The sequence below is a fragment of the Oncorhynchus mykiss genome, chromosome 17, assembly GCF_013265735.2.
Source record: "Oncorhynchus mykiss isolate Arlee chromosome 17, USDA_OmykA_1.1, whole genome shotgun sequence".
In the NCBI taxonomy this organism is placed as follows: Eukaryota; Metazoa; Chordata; class Actinopteri; order Salmoniformes; family Salmonidae; genus Oncorhynchus; species Oncorhynchus mykiss.
This window is the reverse complement of record NC_048581.1, coordinates 54,621,274-54,638,066: the sequence shown is the minus strand read 5'-3', so window position 1 is coordinate 54,638,066 and position 16,793 is coordinate 54,621,274. Positions and strand designations below refer to the sequence as shown.

The 16,793-nt window shown below is 39.3% G+C and overlaps 2 protein-coding genes across 2 annotated transcripts in view; one reads left to right on the top strand and one right to left on the bottom strand.

Moving 5' to 3' along the window:
• Positions 1-3,684: 3,684 nt before the first annotated feature.
• Positions 3,685-4,985, top strand: ppil1 (peptidylprolyl isomerase (cyclophilin)-like 1). The gene is made up of 4 exons (XM_021568913.2): positions 3,685-3,893; positions 4,102-4,256; positions 4,503-4,571; positions 4,679-4,985. The coding sequence occupies exons 1-4, from the start codon at positions 3,838-3,840 to the stop codon at positions 4,897-4,899; spliced, it is 501 nt and encodes a 166-aa protein (XP_021424588.1). The 5' UTR covers positions 3,685-3,837; the 3' UTR covers positions 4,900-4,985.
• A 10,405-nt stretch (positions 4,986-15,390) lies between these two features.
• The window catches only part of slc6a11a (solute carrier family 6 member 11a), a 30,122-nt gene continuing 28,719 nt past the window's right edge, over positions 15,391-16,793 (bottom strand). The window contains exons 12-14 of the mRNA XM_021568883.2: positions 16,363-16,463; positions 16,029-16,199; positions 15,391-15,751 (exon numbers count right to left, since the gene is read on the bottom strand). Coding sequence (XP_021424558.1) covers positions 15,629-15,751; positions 16,029-16,199; positions 16,363-16,463 — 395 coding nt within the window. The 3' untranslated portion in view covers positions 15,391-15,628. The remainder of the gene's footprint in view (positions 15,752-16,028; positions 16,200-16,362; positions 16,464-16,793) is intronic.

The following is a 16,793-nucleotide window of genomic DNA, read 5'->3' as shown; positions in this document are numbered from 1 at the left end:
CAATTGAAAATATGGATGCTGTAGTAGGGTAGTTATTTTTAAAGGACTACGTAGGTGAATAATAAGATGATGGAACAACTGGCTGGAGGAAGCAACCAGAACAGGTGGCACACACTAGACAGTGAAGGCTGACAGAGATAGTCCAATAGGAAACGAGATTGACGCTGTCTGTGGTGAACACCTTCTGCCTAACCCCCCTTTTGTGATAGGTAGTTCCTTCCTACCTCCTGCCTTTTGTGTAGATATTCCACCCCACCCAGTAGTTAAAGAATACCAGTGAAATTACTGTTGCAGTGGGAGCCACTTCCTCTACCCCTCCCCCAGTCGGAGCTGAGCCTGTGCTTTAGTTGGCTTGTGATTGGTCCAGCGCTACTGTACCTGCGTGGCATATTGTGTAGCTGACACCTGAGATCTGTGTGAGAAAAATAAACACAACGATCTCTATTGCTCTCCTACTCTCATACTCTCTCTCTCTCTCTCTCTCTCTCTCTCTCTCTATTCTCTTTTATAACTCTCTACCTATTTATAACTCTCAACCAATTGGCCTGCTTTTCTATTCAACACACTATTTTTCAAGGAAAAGTGAAGGGAGACGAGGAACTAGGCGGCTCCCACCTGGTACTCTACCCTGCACCTTAGAGACAGCTGTACATAGAGTCATTGAAAACTGGTAACATTAATGTTTACATACTGTTTTACCCACTCTATATGTATATACTGTATTTTAGTCATGGATCATCCTATATAACTACTGTTGTACGCATCTTTTCTATTCATATGCTGTCTAACACACTACATTATATGCATACTGTATACAGTACCAGTCAAAAGTTTAGACACACCTACTCATTCAAGGATTTTTCTTTATATTTACTATTTTCTACATTGTAAAATAATAATGAAGACATCCAAACTATGAAATAACACATACAGAATCATTTAGTAACCCAAAAAATGTTAGTGTTATTTGAGATTTGAGATTCTTCAATGTAGCCACTGACAGGTTTGCACACTCTTGGCATACTCTCAACCAGCTTCATGACGTAGTCACCTGGAATGCATTTCAGTTAACAGGTGTTCCTTGTTAAAAGTTAATTTGTGGAATTTCTTCACTTCTTAATGTGTTTGAGACAATGTTGTGTTGTGACAAGGTAGGGGTGGTATACAGAAGTTAGCCCTATTTGGTGAAAGACCAAGTCCATATTATGGCAAGAACAGCTCAAATAAGCAAAGTAAAACGACAGTCCATTGTTACTTTAAGACATGAAGGTCTGTCCATGCAGAACATTTCAAGAACTTGGAAAGTTTCTTCAGGCACAGTCGCAAAAACCATCAAGTGCTATGATGGTACTGGCTCTCATGAGGACCGCCACAGGAAAGGAAGACCCAGAGTTTCCTCTGATGCAGAGGATAAGTTCATTAGAGTTACCAACCTCAGATTGCAGCCCAAATAAATGCTTCACAGAGTTCAAGTAACAGACACATCTCAACATCACCTGTTCAGAGGAGACTGCATGAATCAGGTCTGGAATTGCTGCAAAGAAACCACTACTAATGGACACCAATACTAATGGACACCAATAATAAGAAGAGACTTGCTTGAGCCAAGGAACATGAGCAATGGACATTAGACTGGTGTAAATCTGTCCTTTGGTCTGATGAGTGCAAATATGAGATTTTTGTTTCCAACCACAGTGTCTTTGTGAGACGCAGAGTAGGTGAACAGATGATCTCTGCATGTGTGGTTCCCGCCGTGAAGCATGGAGCAGGAGGTGTGGGGGTCTTTGCTGGTGACACTGTCAGTGATTTATTTAGAACTCAAGGCACACTTAACCAGTGTGCCTTGAGAGAATGGCTGAGAGAATGCCAAGAGTGTGCAAAGCTGTCATCAATGCAAAGGGTGGCTACTTTGAATAATCTAAAATCTAAAATACTTTTTTGGTTACTACATTATTCCATGTCTGTTATTTCCTAGTTGTGATGTCTTCACTATTATTCTACAATGTAGAAGATATACAAAAATAAAGAAAAACCTTTGAATGAGTAGGTGTGTCCAAACTTTTGACTGGTACTGTATATATTTATATTCCAGTCTTTGACATAGAAACTTCTGATATTTTTTAATTTCTTTTTTTTTTCTGGATAATGTGTATATTGTTTTGTTATTTTGCATTCTGCTGCATCTACAATAATTTCTGCAAATCTGTGTATGGGGCCAATAAACTTTGATTTGAAAATGTATGCACGGATGACTGTAATTCACTTTGGATAAAAGAGTCTGCTTAATGGCATATTTTATGATATTATAATTAGAATCATTTTATCAGACTGTGTGTTCTCAAACAATAGGTTGACTGTACAAGTCAATGGACAACAGAGATAAAAGCAGAAGGTGATTGAGGTGTTTCAAAGGTGATGTTTGTCAAGGGCTGTACTTCTGAGTTCTGGTTTAACACACAAATATCGAATCACCACTTCGCGCACTCATTCTGTCCTCTGAAATTGTAGGCCAATTACATAATTCATTTGCATGTCCTTTTTTAAAGTTCAAATTATTGAAAGATTGTGTCATCTTGCCTTTTGACATGTTTTGCTCCACTGATAAACTATTAACTCTGATAGATTTGTACATTTTTCACCACTGGTACTTTGATGATGTATTTCTATAAACTATTCCAATTCTCCAACATTTCTGTCTTCTGTCTTCACAGCTTGTCTGTCATCAAGCTGCTGTAGCTCCAAAGACCCTGGCTACTTTCCTCTGATGCTCCTACCTAAACCTTGTAATTGTCGTCTTACCAGACAAGTTTAGATCTAGCTACTCTGTCTAATACTGTCTGGTAATGCCGTCCATTACAAGGTGTCTCATCGCTCTTTCTCTGTCAGTCTCTTGGACAATCTTGTACAAATGAACTGGTATCGAGTCATGTGATGTTTTTTCGCCCCTCAATGATTTCTCCAATTACTGGCTTAGGATGTTTAATTGCAGGTCCATTTTTTTGGTGGAATTATGTATTTGTATGTAAAATATTTGCTAACAGTATTTTGTTGATTATATTAATAAAGGTCATCAACGTTCTTTTGTGCTTTTCAGTATCATATGAATCATTATAAACAGCATGAGCGAGCACCCACGAATTCACACCCACCCACCCACAAACACATACACACACGCACACACTGAGCAACTCACACACACATATATTATTAAGCAATAATGCTAGAAGGGGTGTGGTATATGGCCAATATACCACAGCTAAGGGCTGTTCTTATGCACAACGCAACGCAGAGTGCCTGGACATAGCCCTTAGCCTTGGTATATTGGCCATATATCACAAACCACTGAGGTGCCTTGTTGCTATTATAAACTGGATACTAACGTAATTAGAGCAGTAAAAATAAATGTTTTGTTATACCCTTGTGGTATAAGGTCTGATATACCACGGCTGTCAGCCAATCATCATTCAGGGCTCTAACCACCCAGTTTATTATTGCTGATGAAGCATGATTACACCAACTAGAACAGACTGATGCTGCCACACATGAAGCATAGATGGGAGTCTCAATTTTTTATATATATATATCTACCACTAAAAAAAAGCTTATATCTTCAGTCGTTGTACAATGCTTTTTGTGCACTAGGTGGCGGTAAAGTTCCATTCTGAATTCAAGCAATAAAAAAAATGTATTTCCGGCACAGTGCACATACGGGGGTTACTTCCGGTTTCTACCACAGTAGCCGTTAGACAGTTTTTCATTGATACAGCGCACAACATTCGCTACTTTGCCGTTTTAGTATATTTATTTATACAATTACTCTAGGTTTGTTAAGTCACCATGTCGGGAATACCACCAGATACCTGGCAGCCACCCACAGTAAGCCTGGAGACAACGTAAGTTCTCATAGCTTGCTAGCCTAACTAACCTTAGCTAAATGTTTTGAGTGAATGAATAGCTAACATTAGCTAGTTAGCTAACTCGTTCGGAGTTACGCAAATCATGTTTTTCGAATACCAAATGCTGTCCATTGGTTAATTTAATATCCGATGGAAAATGAATGCTCCATCTTAGCAACATGTCATGCCCTCTCTTGTTTTCCAGAATGGGTACAATTGCAGTGGAACTATACTGGAGACATGCTCCCAAAACCTGCAAAAACTTTTCTGAGTTGGCCAGGAGAGGTTACTATAACAACACAAAGTTTCATCGTATCATCAAGGACTTCATGGTGCAGGGAGGAGACCCCACAGGAACAGGTGAGACAGACACACACACAGATATACACACACTAACATAGATGAGGCCTGGAGAAATTCTTCAGAATGCCACTTGTTCCACTGCCAGGCTTTTGTCTTCCTGAGCATGAATCACCTGTTCACTTTCTTTTTAGATGCATTCAGAATGTTCCAGGGAGACAGAAAAGAAGAGTCACTAACTCAGATGACTAAGTCTGTTGATGTCAACATCAGATTCTTACTCCCTGTAATGTGTGTTGCTTATAGGTCGTGGCGGTGCCTCCATATTTGGCAAAGAGTTTGAAGATGAACTTCACCCTGACCTGAAATTCACAGGTAACAATAGTCTCACAGTAATGAAATGGAAAAAAACATATCATAGTACCAAAATGTAGTATTTTTATGGTGCTTTCTACTGCTCTCTTATGGTGCTCTCTCCCTAGGTGCAGGGATCCTAGCGATGGCCAATGCAGGACCAGATACAAACGGAAGCCAGTTCTTCCTGACCCTGGGGCCTACTCAGTGGTTGGATGGGAAGCACAGTATCTTTGGGAGGGTATGCCAAGGTATGGCAGTGGTCAACCGCGTCGGCATGGTGGAAACAAACACACAAGACCGACCTGCCGATGACATAAAAATCCTCAGGACGACTGTACCCAACTGAGATGCATTCATACAACCAAGGGCAGCATTTTTTATTTGTACATTCATTTTGTCATGATTTTTTTGTAATAAATGCCTTTGAATTAATTTTGGTATTCTCAAATCAATAATGTAACCATTGTCATAATCGCTTAAATTGTTGTGGGTGTGTGGGTAAAATCACTGGGCAAGGCCCACCCCCATCTTTTTAAAATTTGTATTACCATATTACAACCTATATGTTGTGATAATTGCATTTGTTTGCTCTATAAGCTGTTGGTTCATATGCCTTGCAAACGTATTGGCCTAAGGCCGAGACAATAAGACGCAGTGGCAGAATAAATTCATCCACACCTATGTTTCATCATAAATCCGGAGAGCAACCTCTGTTACATGACTTACAGCATGGTCAAGCAAGTGAATGCTTCCAACATTTTCGGACTACTAAACAATTTGATTTAGAACCAGAGTTACTGCAAGTCGCAAAGAAAACAGGAGCTGCCTCCACTATTCCAGCAACCACTTCAACATCATCAAATCACCTATGCTTAGTCTACAACTAAATGATTCCAAAAACAATTTAGGGCAATCAAAGTAAACTAAATATGATGTAGCTGGCCATGATTCTGACTTCTCTGTGCGTATGTGCGTGCACGTGTTTGTGCAAGTAGAAAAAACATGCTGACACCCTATTTATAGAGAAATGCCAATGCCATCTTCCTCTCATGTTGACGAAGCAGTCTGACTCGTACAGTACACGCTTTTATTTTATTTCGTAGGCTACCTGGCTAAAATGCTTTCTCGCTAGCCTAACTTTTTCATTGGCAACAATGCGCCAGGCCAGCTATTTAACATTAGCCTACTACATCTGGCTACATATCGAACTTCCATCCTCTCAAGCCAGGGGCACAATGTATGAATTAATGGTTGGATCAGATTTGACGTTATTGGCCAGTAGGGAGAATTAAGTAAAACCACAAGTCCAAATCCCTATTTCCATCCATGTCTAATTTAGGGAACTAGCAACCAGAGGACAACAACACAAGGCTACAATTCAGGTTTTATTTTCTGTCATGCGTTTTGCTCTCGATGTGACTTTAGTGAATCCAAATCCAAACTGGCTTCCCTTGACACTTTTTTTGTGATGCGCCTGGACCATTCATAGCTGAGTTCCCTCAGTTTAGCTCAACGGTTGATTGGCTATTATTTTATACTTTTTTATCAAGGGAGGCCAAATGCTCGCTGGCTTCCCTTGCGTACAATGCTACGGGCGGCAACAATGTCATATTCCTTTTGACCAGACAGCATCAGATAGATGGCCTACACATACAGATATAGAGGGGTGCTGTTTCGCTCCCTCGGATACTTTCTCTGGTGATATAGTACATTCAGCCTCTTGCAAACTGAAAGAAAATTATGAAGCACAGAGACGAAAGATACATTATTTTATTTTCCCGAATTGTTTTATTGGTCAATTTTGAATACACGCCACTGTGGGTGACATGGTCGGAGTGACAAACTTGAAATAAAATTGTGAGCAGCAATGAACGGGGTTCACAGTATGACTGAAAGGACACAAGATCAGTTGGATAACAAAGTAAGAACTCTATCATGTAGGAACTATCTTCGTTTATGTGCAATCATGAGTCTAAAAACAAAATGTAGTGAATCTGAAGTTTGGTTCATGAGGAGAAGGTTATTGCAGATTATTTTGCATGAATCGTTTCCTTATTTTTTGAGATATAAAAACCTGAATAACCTGTTTCCCAGTCCCTGCCGATGGAAAAACATCACCTCAGCACGATGCTGCCACCACCGTGCTTCACTGTGGGGATGTTCTCGGGGTGATGAGAGGTGTTGGGTTTGTGCCAGACATAGCGTTTTCCTTGATGGCTTAAAAGCTCAATTTTAGTCTCGTCTGACCAGATTACCTTCTTTCATATGTTTGGGGAGTCTCCCACATGCCTTTTGGCGAACACCAAACGTGTTTGCTTATTTTTTTCTTTAAGCAATGGCTTTTTCCTGGTCACTCTTCCGTAAAGCCCAGCTCTGTGGAGTGTACGGCTTCAAGTGGTCCTATGGACAGATACTCCAATCTCTGCTGTGGAGATTTGTTGCCTCTCTGATTAATGCCCTCCTTGCCTTGTCTGTGAGTTTTGGTGGGCGGCCCTCTCTTGGCAGGTTTGTTGTGGTGCCATATTCTTTACATTTTTTAATCATGGATTTAATGGTGCTACATGGGATGTTCAAAGTTTCTGATATTTTTTTATTTTTTATAACCCAACCCTGATCTGTACTTCTCCACAACTTTGTCTCTGACCTGTTTGGAGAGCTCCTTGGTCTTCGTGGTGCCGCTTGCTTGGTGGTGCCCCTTGCTTAGTGACGTTGCAGACTCTGGGGCCTTTCAGAACAGGTGTATATATACTGAGATCATGTGACAGATCATGTCTAATTATGTGACTTCTGAAGGTAATTGGTTGCACCAAATCTTATTTAGGGGCTTCATAGCAATGGAGGTGAATACATATGCACGCACCATTTTTCCATTGTAATTTTTTTAGGAATTTTTTTGTAACAAGTTATTTTTTTGATTTCACTTGTCAAATTTGGATGTCCAATGCAAATAAAAATCTATTTTAATTACAGGTTGTAATGCAAAAAAATAGGAAAAATGCCAAGGGGGATGAATACTTTTGCAAGGCACTGTTACTCAGCCATATTTTCTCAAACTAATGAGCCTATATTCCAAATTTGGTGTCGTTTGGTCCTATAGTTCATGAGGAAGAATTCTATATATTTTGCGTATGTGCTAATATGCATCTATGTGGCCATCTTTGAATGCATCAAAGTTATTTTCACAAACTCTTTAGGGACGATTGTGATGAGTCCAAATACCAAATTTGGAGTGAATCTGACTTTTAGTCTATCAGAAGAAGATGTTTTTTTTTATGATTGTTTTAAGCATTAGCATTACAGTTTTTAAAAAGGGGAATAGTTCATTTTACAATTTTTTTAACGATTTCAATGTCAAACTTAACATGGTAATCATGGTAATGTCTTTGATGACACTTAAATGTTTCAAGTTGATAGGCCACTGTGAAGTTAATTTACAACGGATTTAAATGGACACGTCAAATCGTATTTCCTGATTTATCAGTTTCTCAGCCATGTCTTAACCAATCAAATTGAGGCAAATTTGTTTGACATGAGGAAAGACACCTACATACAAAGTTTTAAGTCTAGGTCGAACGGGGCGGCGGATATGAGGATGTGAGACTGCTTTTAACAGTGCGAACTATAGGCCAATCGGTGGCATTCTTTTAGAACAATTTTCTCATGGCCTCTAGTTTTTGTGTGCAAATCTAGAAAACAAAGTTATCAATCTAGGTTATTATCTAGGCTTGAGTTATTTGACCATGTCAGCTTAGCTGAGAACCCCTAAATATGCCTGCTGTTTTTTACTGATGCTTGCAGAATACTCTCATCCTATAACTTGAACAGACTACCTCTGGAGGGAGACAAACAACAAAGCATACTGTAGGCCTTCTATTTCATTGGATGGTTATGTGACATAAGAAATAGCCAAATCTTGTGGACACAGATAGGATGTTTTGGTTATAATGTTTGGTAATCTCCCTATAGCTTAAGGCACGTTTCCCCAAGTGGCATTTACATTTTTTTTTAGCCCCACAAGTTTTCTGAGCAAATATTATATCATTATATATTATATCTGTTTGGGGTTCTTGCGGTCAATTTGCAGTCTCCAAATTATTTGTAATTATGTTCCACCCCCCCGACCATACGCTCAAGAAAAATATCGTCCTGCGGCTAAATCTAGTTGATGATCCCTGGTTTAAGGGTTATCCAAGTTCACCTGGCACCTGCCCTTAGCAGGGGTTTGACTACTCATTTACTGGCTCCCACGGTTCATTGCATAAGATGCCAAACTTGCGTGCCAATTTGACAAAGGACCAAATTCACTGAAACGTTTTGTAACATCTAAAAGGTCCCTTATACAACCTTGGAAATCTGCCAATTTAGGAGGATTTTATGGATCCTGATTTTGTCCGTAGGCTATATTATAAGTTCTGAGTCTCGAGTACACAACTGGGTCAAAGACAGAACATGTCCTAAGAGATAACATTTCTTCAATCATGACATTTTCAATTATCATTTTTAGCATTCAATGTGTAAGCAAATTTGGATCTGTTACAGGAAGGTATAAGGAAGTAATACCGAAGACAAGATTCCAACATTAGTAGGAGACCACTGCCATATCTGTAACTCATCATAATGAATCTGAAGTAGAGTTTCTCCATGAGCAAGCAAATCTTATATAACTGAATTAATTGTTAACAGGTTTTTTGACAAAGTAGAGAGGAGAAGTTGGTTTTCACAGCCTGCCGTCAACTTTAAATGACTTAATCATGCCAGGAGATGAAGCAAGACTGAAATGTATCATGGGGCTGTACACACCTACAACATTAAACACAAATCCTCCATTAACACAAATGTCTCCATAAAAAAAAAAAATCCATATTTTAACTAAATTGATTTGTGGCCGCCCCTCACTTTTTTCGCTGACCTTAGCTGTTCTCTGGGAGATAAAGCGGTGCATCACTGTTACACCAAACTCACTCAACTCAGAAAAGTGCTATCTTCTTCTAATCAGTTGAGCGAACACATTTTTGTTAAGTCCACCAGACCAAACAGATGTGTTATGAAACGTTCCCCTTTGTCCTCTTCAAGCAGAGGTCTGGATCAGAGTTGGGGTAAATGGGTTTGAATTGGAATGCCGACTGCGAGCCAGGCCTAATCGCCCAACATCAGTGGCCGTCCTCACTAATACTCTTGTGACTGAATGGAAGCAAGTCCCCACAGCAATGTTCCAACATCTAGTGGAAAGCCTTCCCAGAATAATGGAGGAGGCTGTTATAGCAGCAAAGGGGAGACCAACTCCAATTTAATGCCCATGATTTTGGAATGAGATGTTTGACGAGCAGGTGTCCACAGACTTTTGGTCATGTAGTGTATTTATGTCAAACTCTTTTCAATTTCGGCATTTTCAATTCAAATCCCTTCCTCAATTGAAATACTTAAATTCAAATTGACCCCAACCCTGGTCTGTATCACATATTGTAGGCTAAATGATACATAGGCCTACATCCCACCAGACACTCTTACTGACAGTTGGGGCTGCTTTGCGTGACGTGTTGCCTCTACCTTCTTGTCCTTTGTGCTGTTGTCTGTGCCCAATAATGTTTGTACCCTGTTTTGTCCTGCTGCCATGTTGTGCCGCTACCATGTTGTTGTCCTATTGTGTTGCTACCATGCTGTGTTGTCATGTGTTGTGCCATGCTATGTTGTTGTCTTAGGTTTCTCTTTAAGTTACAAAAATAAACAAGAATAGACAAAAAAAAGGGCTGGTTTCATGGACACAGAACAAGCCTTGTCCTGGATACTATGTTGTTGTCTTAGGTCTCTTTTTATGTAGTGCTGTGTTGTCTCTCTTGTCGTGATGTTTGTTTTGTCCTATATTTTAATGAAACGTATTTGTATTTTTAATCCTAGTCCCCGCAGGAGGCCTTTTCGTAGGCCATCATTGTTTATAAGAATTTGTTCTTAACTGACTTGCCTAGTTAAATAAAGGTCAAATAAATACAAATAAGGAGTAAGAAGGATCAGTGTTCTGTTTAAAAGTATTTTATTACAGAAACGTTAACAAAAATATCTTGTAAAACAGTATTAGATAAAATAGAACATTTCTACATAAGTTGATATAATGAGAGGTATAGGTAACTGCTAAAATAAAGGACACCAACATAAAGTGTCTTAATAGGGCGTTGGGCCACCATGAGCCACCATCACAGCATCAATTCGCATCAGCATAGATTCTACAAGTGTCTTGAAATCTATTAGAGGGATGCAACACCATTCTTCCACAAGATATTCTATAATTTGATATTTTGTTGATGGTTGTGGAAAACGCTGTCTCAGGTACCAGTCCAGAGTCTCCCATAAGTGTTCGATTGGGTTGAGATCTGGTGACTGAGACACACAAACCCACTTTAAACCCCTCTTTGCTCCTTTGAGACCCCTCAAGTCAGAGATCTCTCCTTCTAGCCAGGGTAGAATGACGGGATGTTTTTAATTGCTTAATTAATTCAGGATCCACACCTGTGTGAAAGCAACTGCTTTCAATGGACCTTGTATCCCCCATTTATCCCTCAAGTGTTTCCTTTCTTTTGGCAGTTACCTGTATGTACAATGTTCCAGGTGTACTTGTTGACTTTCAACAAATACATTAAAACCCCTGCTGTGGTAGATTTGTATTGCACGACCAACACTTCTGCAAGATACAACATGATACAGACATCAGAAATGGATTTGAAGTTAAACAGTAGACTACAATGCATTATCTTTTTGTGACCAAATTACACACAGGGGTTTATAACATTATTCTTTAGAATTAGATCCTGAGGTTGTTAATTTTGTTTGTTCAAATAAGAATAGTTCATTACAAATGGGGTGATTGTCAATTTATGTCAATTTACCCGGTAAAATAAAAGGTACACGTCAACGACTTGGATTGATGAACTACTGTTGGGGTTAATGGGTTTGAATTGGAATGCCGACTGCCAGCCAGGCCTAATCGCCCAACATCAGTGGCCGTCCTCACTAATACTCTTGTGACTGAATGGAAGCAAGTCCCCACAGCAATGTTCCAACATCTAGTGGAAAGCCTTCCCAGAATAATGGAGGAGGCTGTTATAGCAGCAAAGGGGAGACCAACTCCAATTTAATGCCCATGATTTTGGAATGAGATGTTTGACGAGCAGGTGTCCACAGACTTTTGGTCATGTAGTGTATTTATGTCAAACTCTTTTCAATTTCGGCATTTTCAATTCAAATCCCTTCCTCAATTGAAATACTTAAATTCAAATTGACCCCAACCCTGGTCTGTATCACATATTGTAGGCTAAATGATACATAGGCCTACATCCCACCAGACACTCTTACTGACAGTTGGGGCTGCTTTGCGTGACGTGTTGCCTCTACCTTCTTGTCCTTTGTGCTGTTGTCTGTGCCCAATAATGTTTGTACCCTGTTTTGTGCTGCTGCCATGTTGTGCCGCTACCATGTTGTTGTCCTATTGTGTTGCTACCATGCTGTGTTGTCATGTGTTGTGCCATGCTATGTTGTTGTCTTAGGTTTCTCTTTAAGTTACAAAAATAAACAAGAATAGACAAAAAAAGGGCTGGTTTCATGGACACAGAACAAGCCTTGTCCTGGATACTATGTTGTTGTCTTAGGTCTCTTTTTATGTAGTGCTGTGTTGTCTCTCTTGTCGTGATGTGTGTTTTGTCCTATATTTTAATGAAACGTATTTGTATTTTTAATCCTAGTCCCCGCAGGACGCCTTTTCGTAGGCCATCATTGTTTATAAGAATTTGTTCTTAACTGACTTGACTAGTTAAATAAAGGTAAAATAAATACAAATAAGGAGTAAGAAGGATCAGTGTTCTGTTTAAAAGTATTTTATTACAGAAACGTTAACAAAAATATCTTGTAAAACAGTATTAGATAAAATAGAACATTTCTACATAAGTTGATATAATGAGAGGTATAGGTAACTGCTAAAATAAAGGACACCAACATAAAGTGTCTTAATAGGGCGTTGGGCCACCATGAGCCACCATCACAGCATCAATTCGCATCAGCATAGATTCTACAAGTGTCTTGAAATCTATTAGAGGGATGCAACACCATTCTTCCACAAGATATTCTATAATTTGATATTTTGTTGATGGTTGTGGAAAACGCTGTCTCAGGTACCAGTCCAGAGTCTCCCATAAGTGTTCGATTGGGTTGAGATCTGGTGACTGAGACACACAAACCCACTTTAAACCCCTCTTTGCTCCTTTGAGACCCCTCAAGTCAGAGATCTCTCCTTCTAGCCAGGGTAGAATGACGGGATGTTTTTAATTGCTTAATTAATTCAGGATCCACACCTGTGTGAAAGCAACTGCTTTCAATGGACCTTGTATCCCCCATTTATCCCTCAAGTGTTTCCTTTCTTTTGGCAGTTACCTGTATATACAATGTTCCAGGTGTACTTGTTGACTTTCAACAAATACATCAAAACCCCTGCTGTGGTAGATTTGTATTGCACGACCAACACTTCAGCAAGATACAACATGATACAGACATCAGAAATGGATTTGAAGTTAAACAGTAGACTACAATGCATTATCTTTTTTGTGACCAAATTACACACAGGGGTTTATAACATTATTCTTTAGAATTAGATCCTGAGGTTGTTCATTTTGTTTGTTCAAATAAGAATAGTTCATTACAAATGGGGTGATTGTCAATTTATGTCAATTTACCCGGTAAAATAAAAGGTACACGTCAACGACTTGGATTGATGAACTACTGTATACTGAGTGTATGCACAGATTAAGCCTAATCCTGGACTAAAAAACATGTTCAATGGAGATTCTCTGTGTGTGGGAAACCGGCCCAAAATGTTAAGGTGATCTAGGTGTAGCTATTTTATGATTGGTCTTCAACCCACTAATCATTTCAATCTTAAGAAAAATATGTTTCTATGATTTCACACATTATGCTATAGATATTAAGTTGATTAAGCTAAATAAAACTATGATATTACACTCACTATACATCATACTGCAGTTGAAACCTAATACCCCACATTACTCAAGCACAACTCTGAGCAGCTACATGAACTATATAAAACACAAAGCCCCCAAAAACTCTTAATATATATACAGTGGCGAGACAAAGTATGTGAACCATTTGGAAATACCTGGATTTCTGCATAAATTGGTCATAAAATGTCATCTGATCTTCATCTAGGTAACAACAATAGACAAACACAGTCTGCTTAAACTAATAACACACAAACAATTATACGTTTTCATGTCTTTATTGAACACACCGTGTAAACATTCACAGTGTGGCGTGGAAAAAGTATGTGAACCCTTGGATTTAATAACTGGTTGACCCTCCTTTGGCAGCAATAACCTCAACCAAACGTTTTCTGTAGTTGCGGATCAGATCTGCACAAAAGTCAGGAGGAATTTTGGACCATTCCTCTTTACAAAACTGTTTCAGTTCAGCAATATTCTTGGGATGTCTGGTGTGAACTGCTCTCTTGAGGTCATGCCACAATATCTCAATCGGGTTGAGTCCTGACCTCAACCCAATTGAGACTGGGCCAGTCCAGAATGCATATTTTCTTCTGTTGAAACCATTCTGTTGTTGATTTACTTCTGTGTTTTGGGTTGTTGTCCTGTTGCATCACCCAACTTCTGTTGAGCTTAAATTGGCGGACAGGTAACCTAACTTTCTCCTGCAAAAAGTCTTGATAAACTTGGGAATTTATTTTTTGGTCGATGATAGCAAGCTGTCCAGGCCCTGAGGCAGCAAAGCAGCCCCAAAACATGATGCTCCTTCCACCATACTTTACAGTTGGGATGAGGTTTTAATGTTGGTGTGCTGTGGCTTTTTTCTCCACACATAGTGTTGTGTGTTCCTTTCAAACAAGGCAACTGTAGTTTCATCTGTCCACAGAATATTTTGCAAGTAGCACTGTGGAACATCCAGGTGCACTTTTGCAAACTTCAGATGTACAGCAATGTTTTTTTTGGACAGCAGTGGCTTCTTCCGTGGTGTCCTCCCCTGAACAGCATTCTTGTTTAGTGTTTTACGTATCAAAGACTCATCAACAGAGATGTTAGCATGTTCCAGAGATTTCTGTAAGTCTTTAGCTGACACTAGGATTCTTCTTAACCTCATTGAGCATTCTACACTGTGCTCTTGCAGTCATTTTTGTAGGACAGCCACTCCTAGGGAGAGTAGCAACAGTGCCAAACTTTCTCCATTTATATACCATTTATCTTGCACATCAAGGCTTTATGCAAGTCAACAATTCTTAGGTCTACTGAGATCTCTTTTGTTCGAGGCATGGTTCACATCAGGCAATGATTCTTGTGAATAGCAAACTCAAATTACGTGTTTTTTTATAGGGCAAGGCAGCTCTAACCAACATCTCATTTCCTCTCTTTGATTGGACTCCAGGTTTTTTTCATTTTACCTTTATTTAACTAGGCAAGACAGTTAAGAACAAATTCTTATTTTCAATGACGGCCTAGGAACAGTGGGTTAACTGCTTTGTTCTGGTGCAGAACGAGAGATTTGTACCTTGTCAGCTCAGGGATTTGAACTTGCAACCTTTCGGTTACTAATAAAACACTCAAACTACTAGGCTACCCTGCCACCAGGTTAGCTGACTCCTGACTCCAATTAGCTTTTGGAGAAGTCATTAGCCTAGGGGTTCACATGCTTTTTCCAACCAACACTGTGAATGTTTAAATGATGCATTCAATATAGACAAAAAAATACAATAATTTGAGTGTTATTAGTTTAAGCACACTATGTTTGTCTATTATTGTAACTTAGATGAAGATCAGATCAAATTTGATGACCAATTTATGCAGAAATCCAGGTATTTCCAAAGGGATCACATACGTTTTCTTGACACTGTGTGTGTGTATCTATATATATATATATTTTTTTTTTAAGTTACAAAAATAGACAACAAAAAAAGGCTGGTTTCCCGGACACATATTAAGCCTTGTCCTGGACGAAAAATCATGGTCTCAGTCCCACTAGGCTTAATCTGTGTCTGGGAAACCAGCCCCAAAACTAGTAGTAGAATAGTCAGTCTATAGATTATTGCTGTATGTCTTCTCATCGTCAGTAACATGGTCCAGAGCATAGAGACCTACCATCTCCTCCTTCATCATCATAGGAAGGTCATCTGCTGGCCGACAGATTGTCTGGAGGCGCTTGGGAGCAAAGTGGTCTCAAAGTAAGTATAATCAATGTGCTACAAAAGTATTCTTACAAATCTCAGAATAGTGCATAAACTCTATGCTAGAGATGAAAGAACCAGATGAAAGGTCCCAGCCTTTCCGATTAGATTAATTTTATTTAGCTTTTCTATTTTAAATTTTCTAGATTGTCAACTTTGTAAATGTGACAAAGAGCAACAACAAGAATATAAATTTGATGCAATCATTCACACTTTTAAATGTTCCAGGGAAAACTTCCCATCATACTGACCTGCCAGAAAGTCCCTTTGCCCCAGTACAATTTGTAGACCATGGTGATGGGGATGAGAGATAAGGAGGACATAGCCAAGAACCAGCCTAGCCAGTAGGCCCACCATGGGTACAAATATGTGTTGTTGAACTTCAAAGGGCTGTACTTCAGCAGGGAAAATACAAAGGTTCCCTTGAAGAGAGAAAGGAAGATGGCAGAAATATGTTGTTTCATTGTTGTTTTGATTATGCCTTGCCATTGATAGACAGCAGAATGTTTTGTAAGCATAATTTCAGTTGTATCCATTAAAACAAAGAATGGAATAATGATAAAAATGGACTGGGTTTAAACTCACTGTGCAGATAGTAGGGGTAATGTAGAGCCAACAATACTTGACCAGGGAGGAGGGCCTATAGCCAATCATATCCTCAATGTTGTCACAGAAGCGTTCAGCACCTTCGAAAGAGACAGACATGTTACAGGATGTAACGTGTACGCTAAGAATTGGGAAGCAAGTACAGGGAGTGTATTTAATAAAGGTTACATGGAACAAAACAAGAAACATGAGTAGCGTACATACATGAAACATATAAACAGAAACAATAACGCCTGAGGAAAGAACCAAAGGGAGTGACAGATATAGACAAGGTAATCAGGAAGGTGATGGAGTCCAGATGAGTCTCATGAGGCACAGGTGCTCCGTAACGATGGTGACAGGTGTGTGTAATTATGAGTAAACTGGTGACAATGAGCGCCAGAGAGGAGCGGGAGTAGACGTGACAGTAC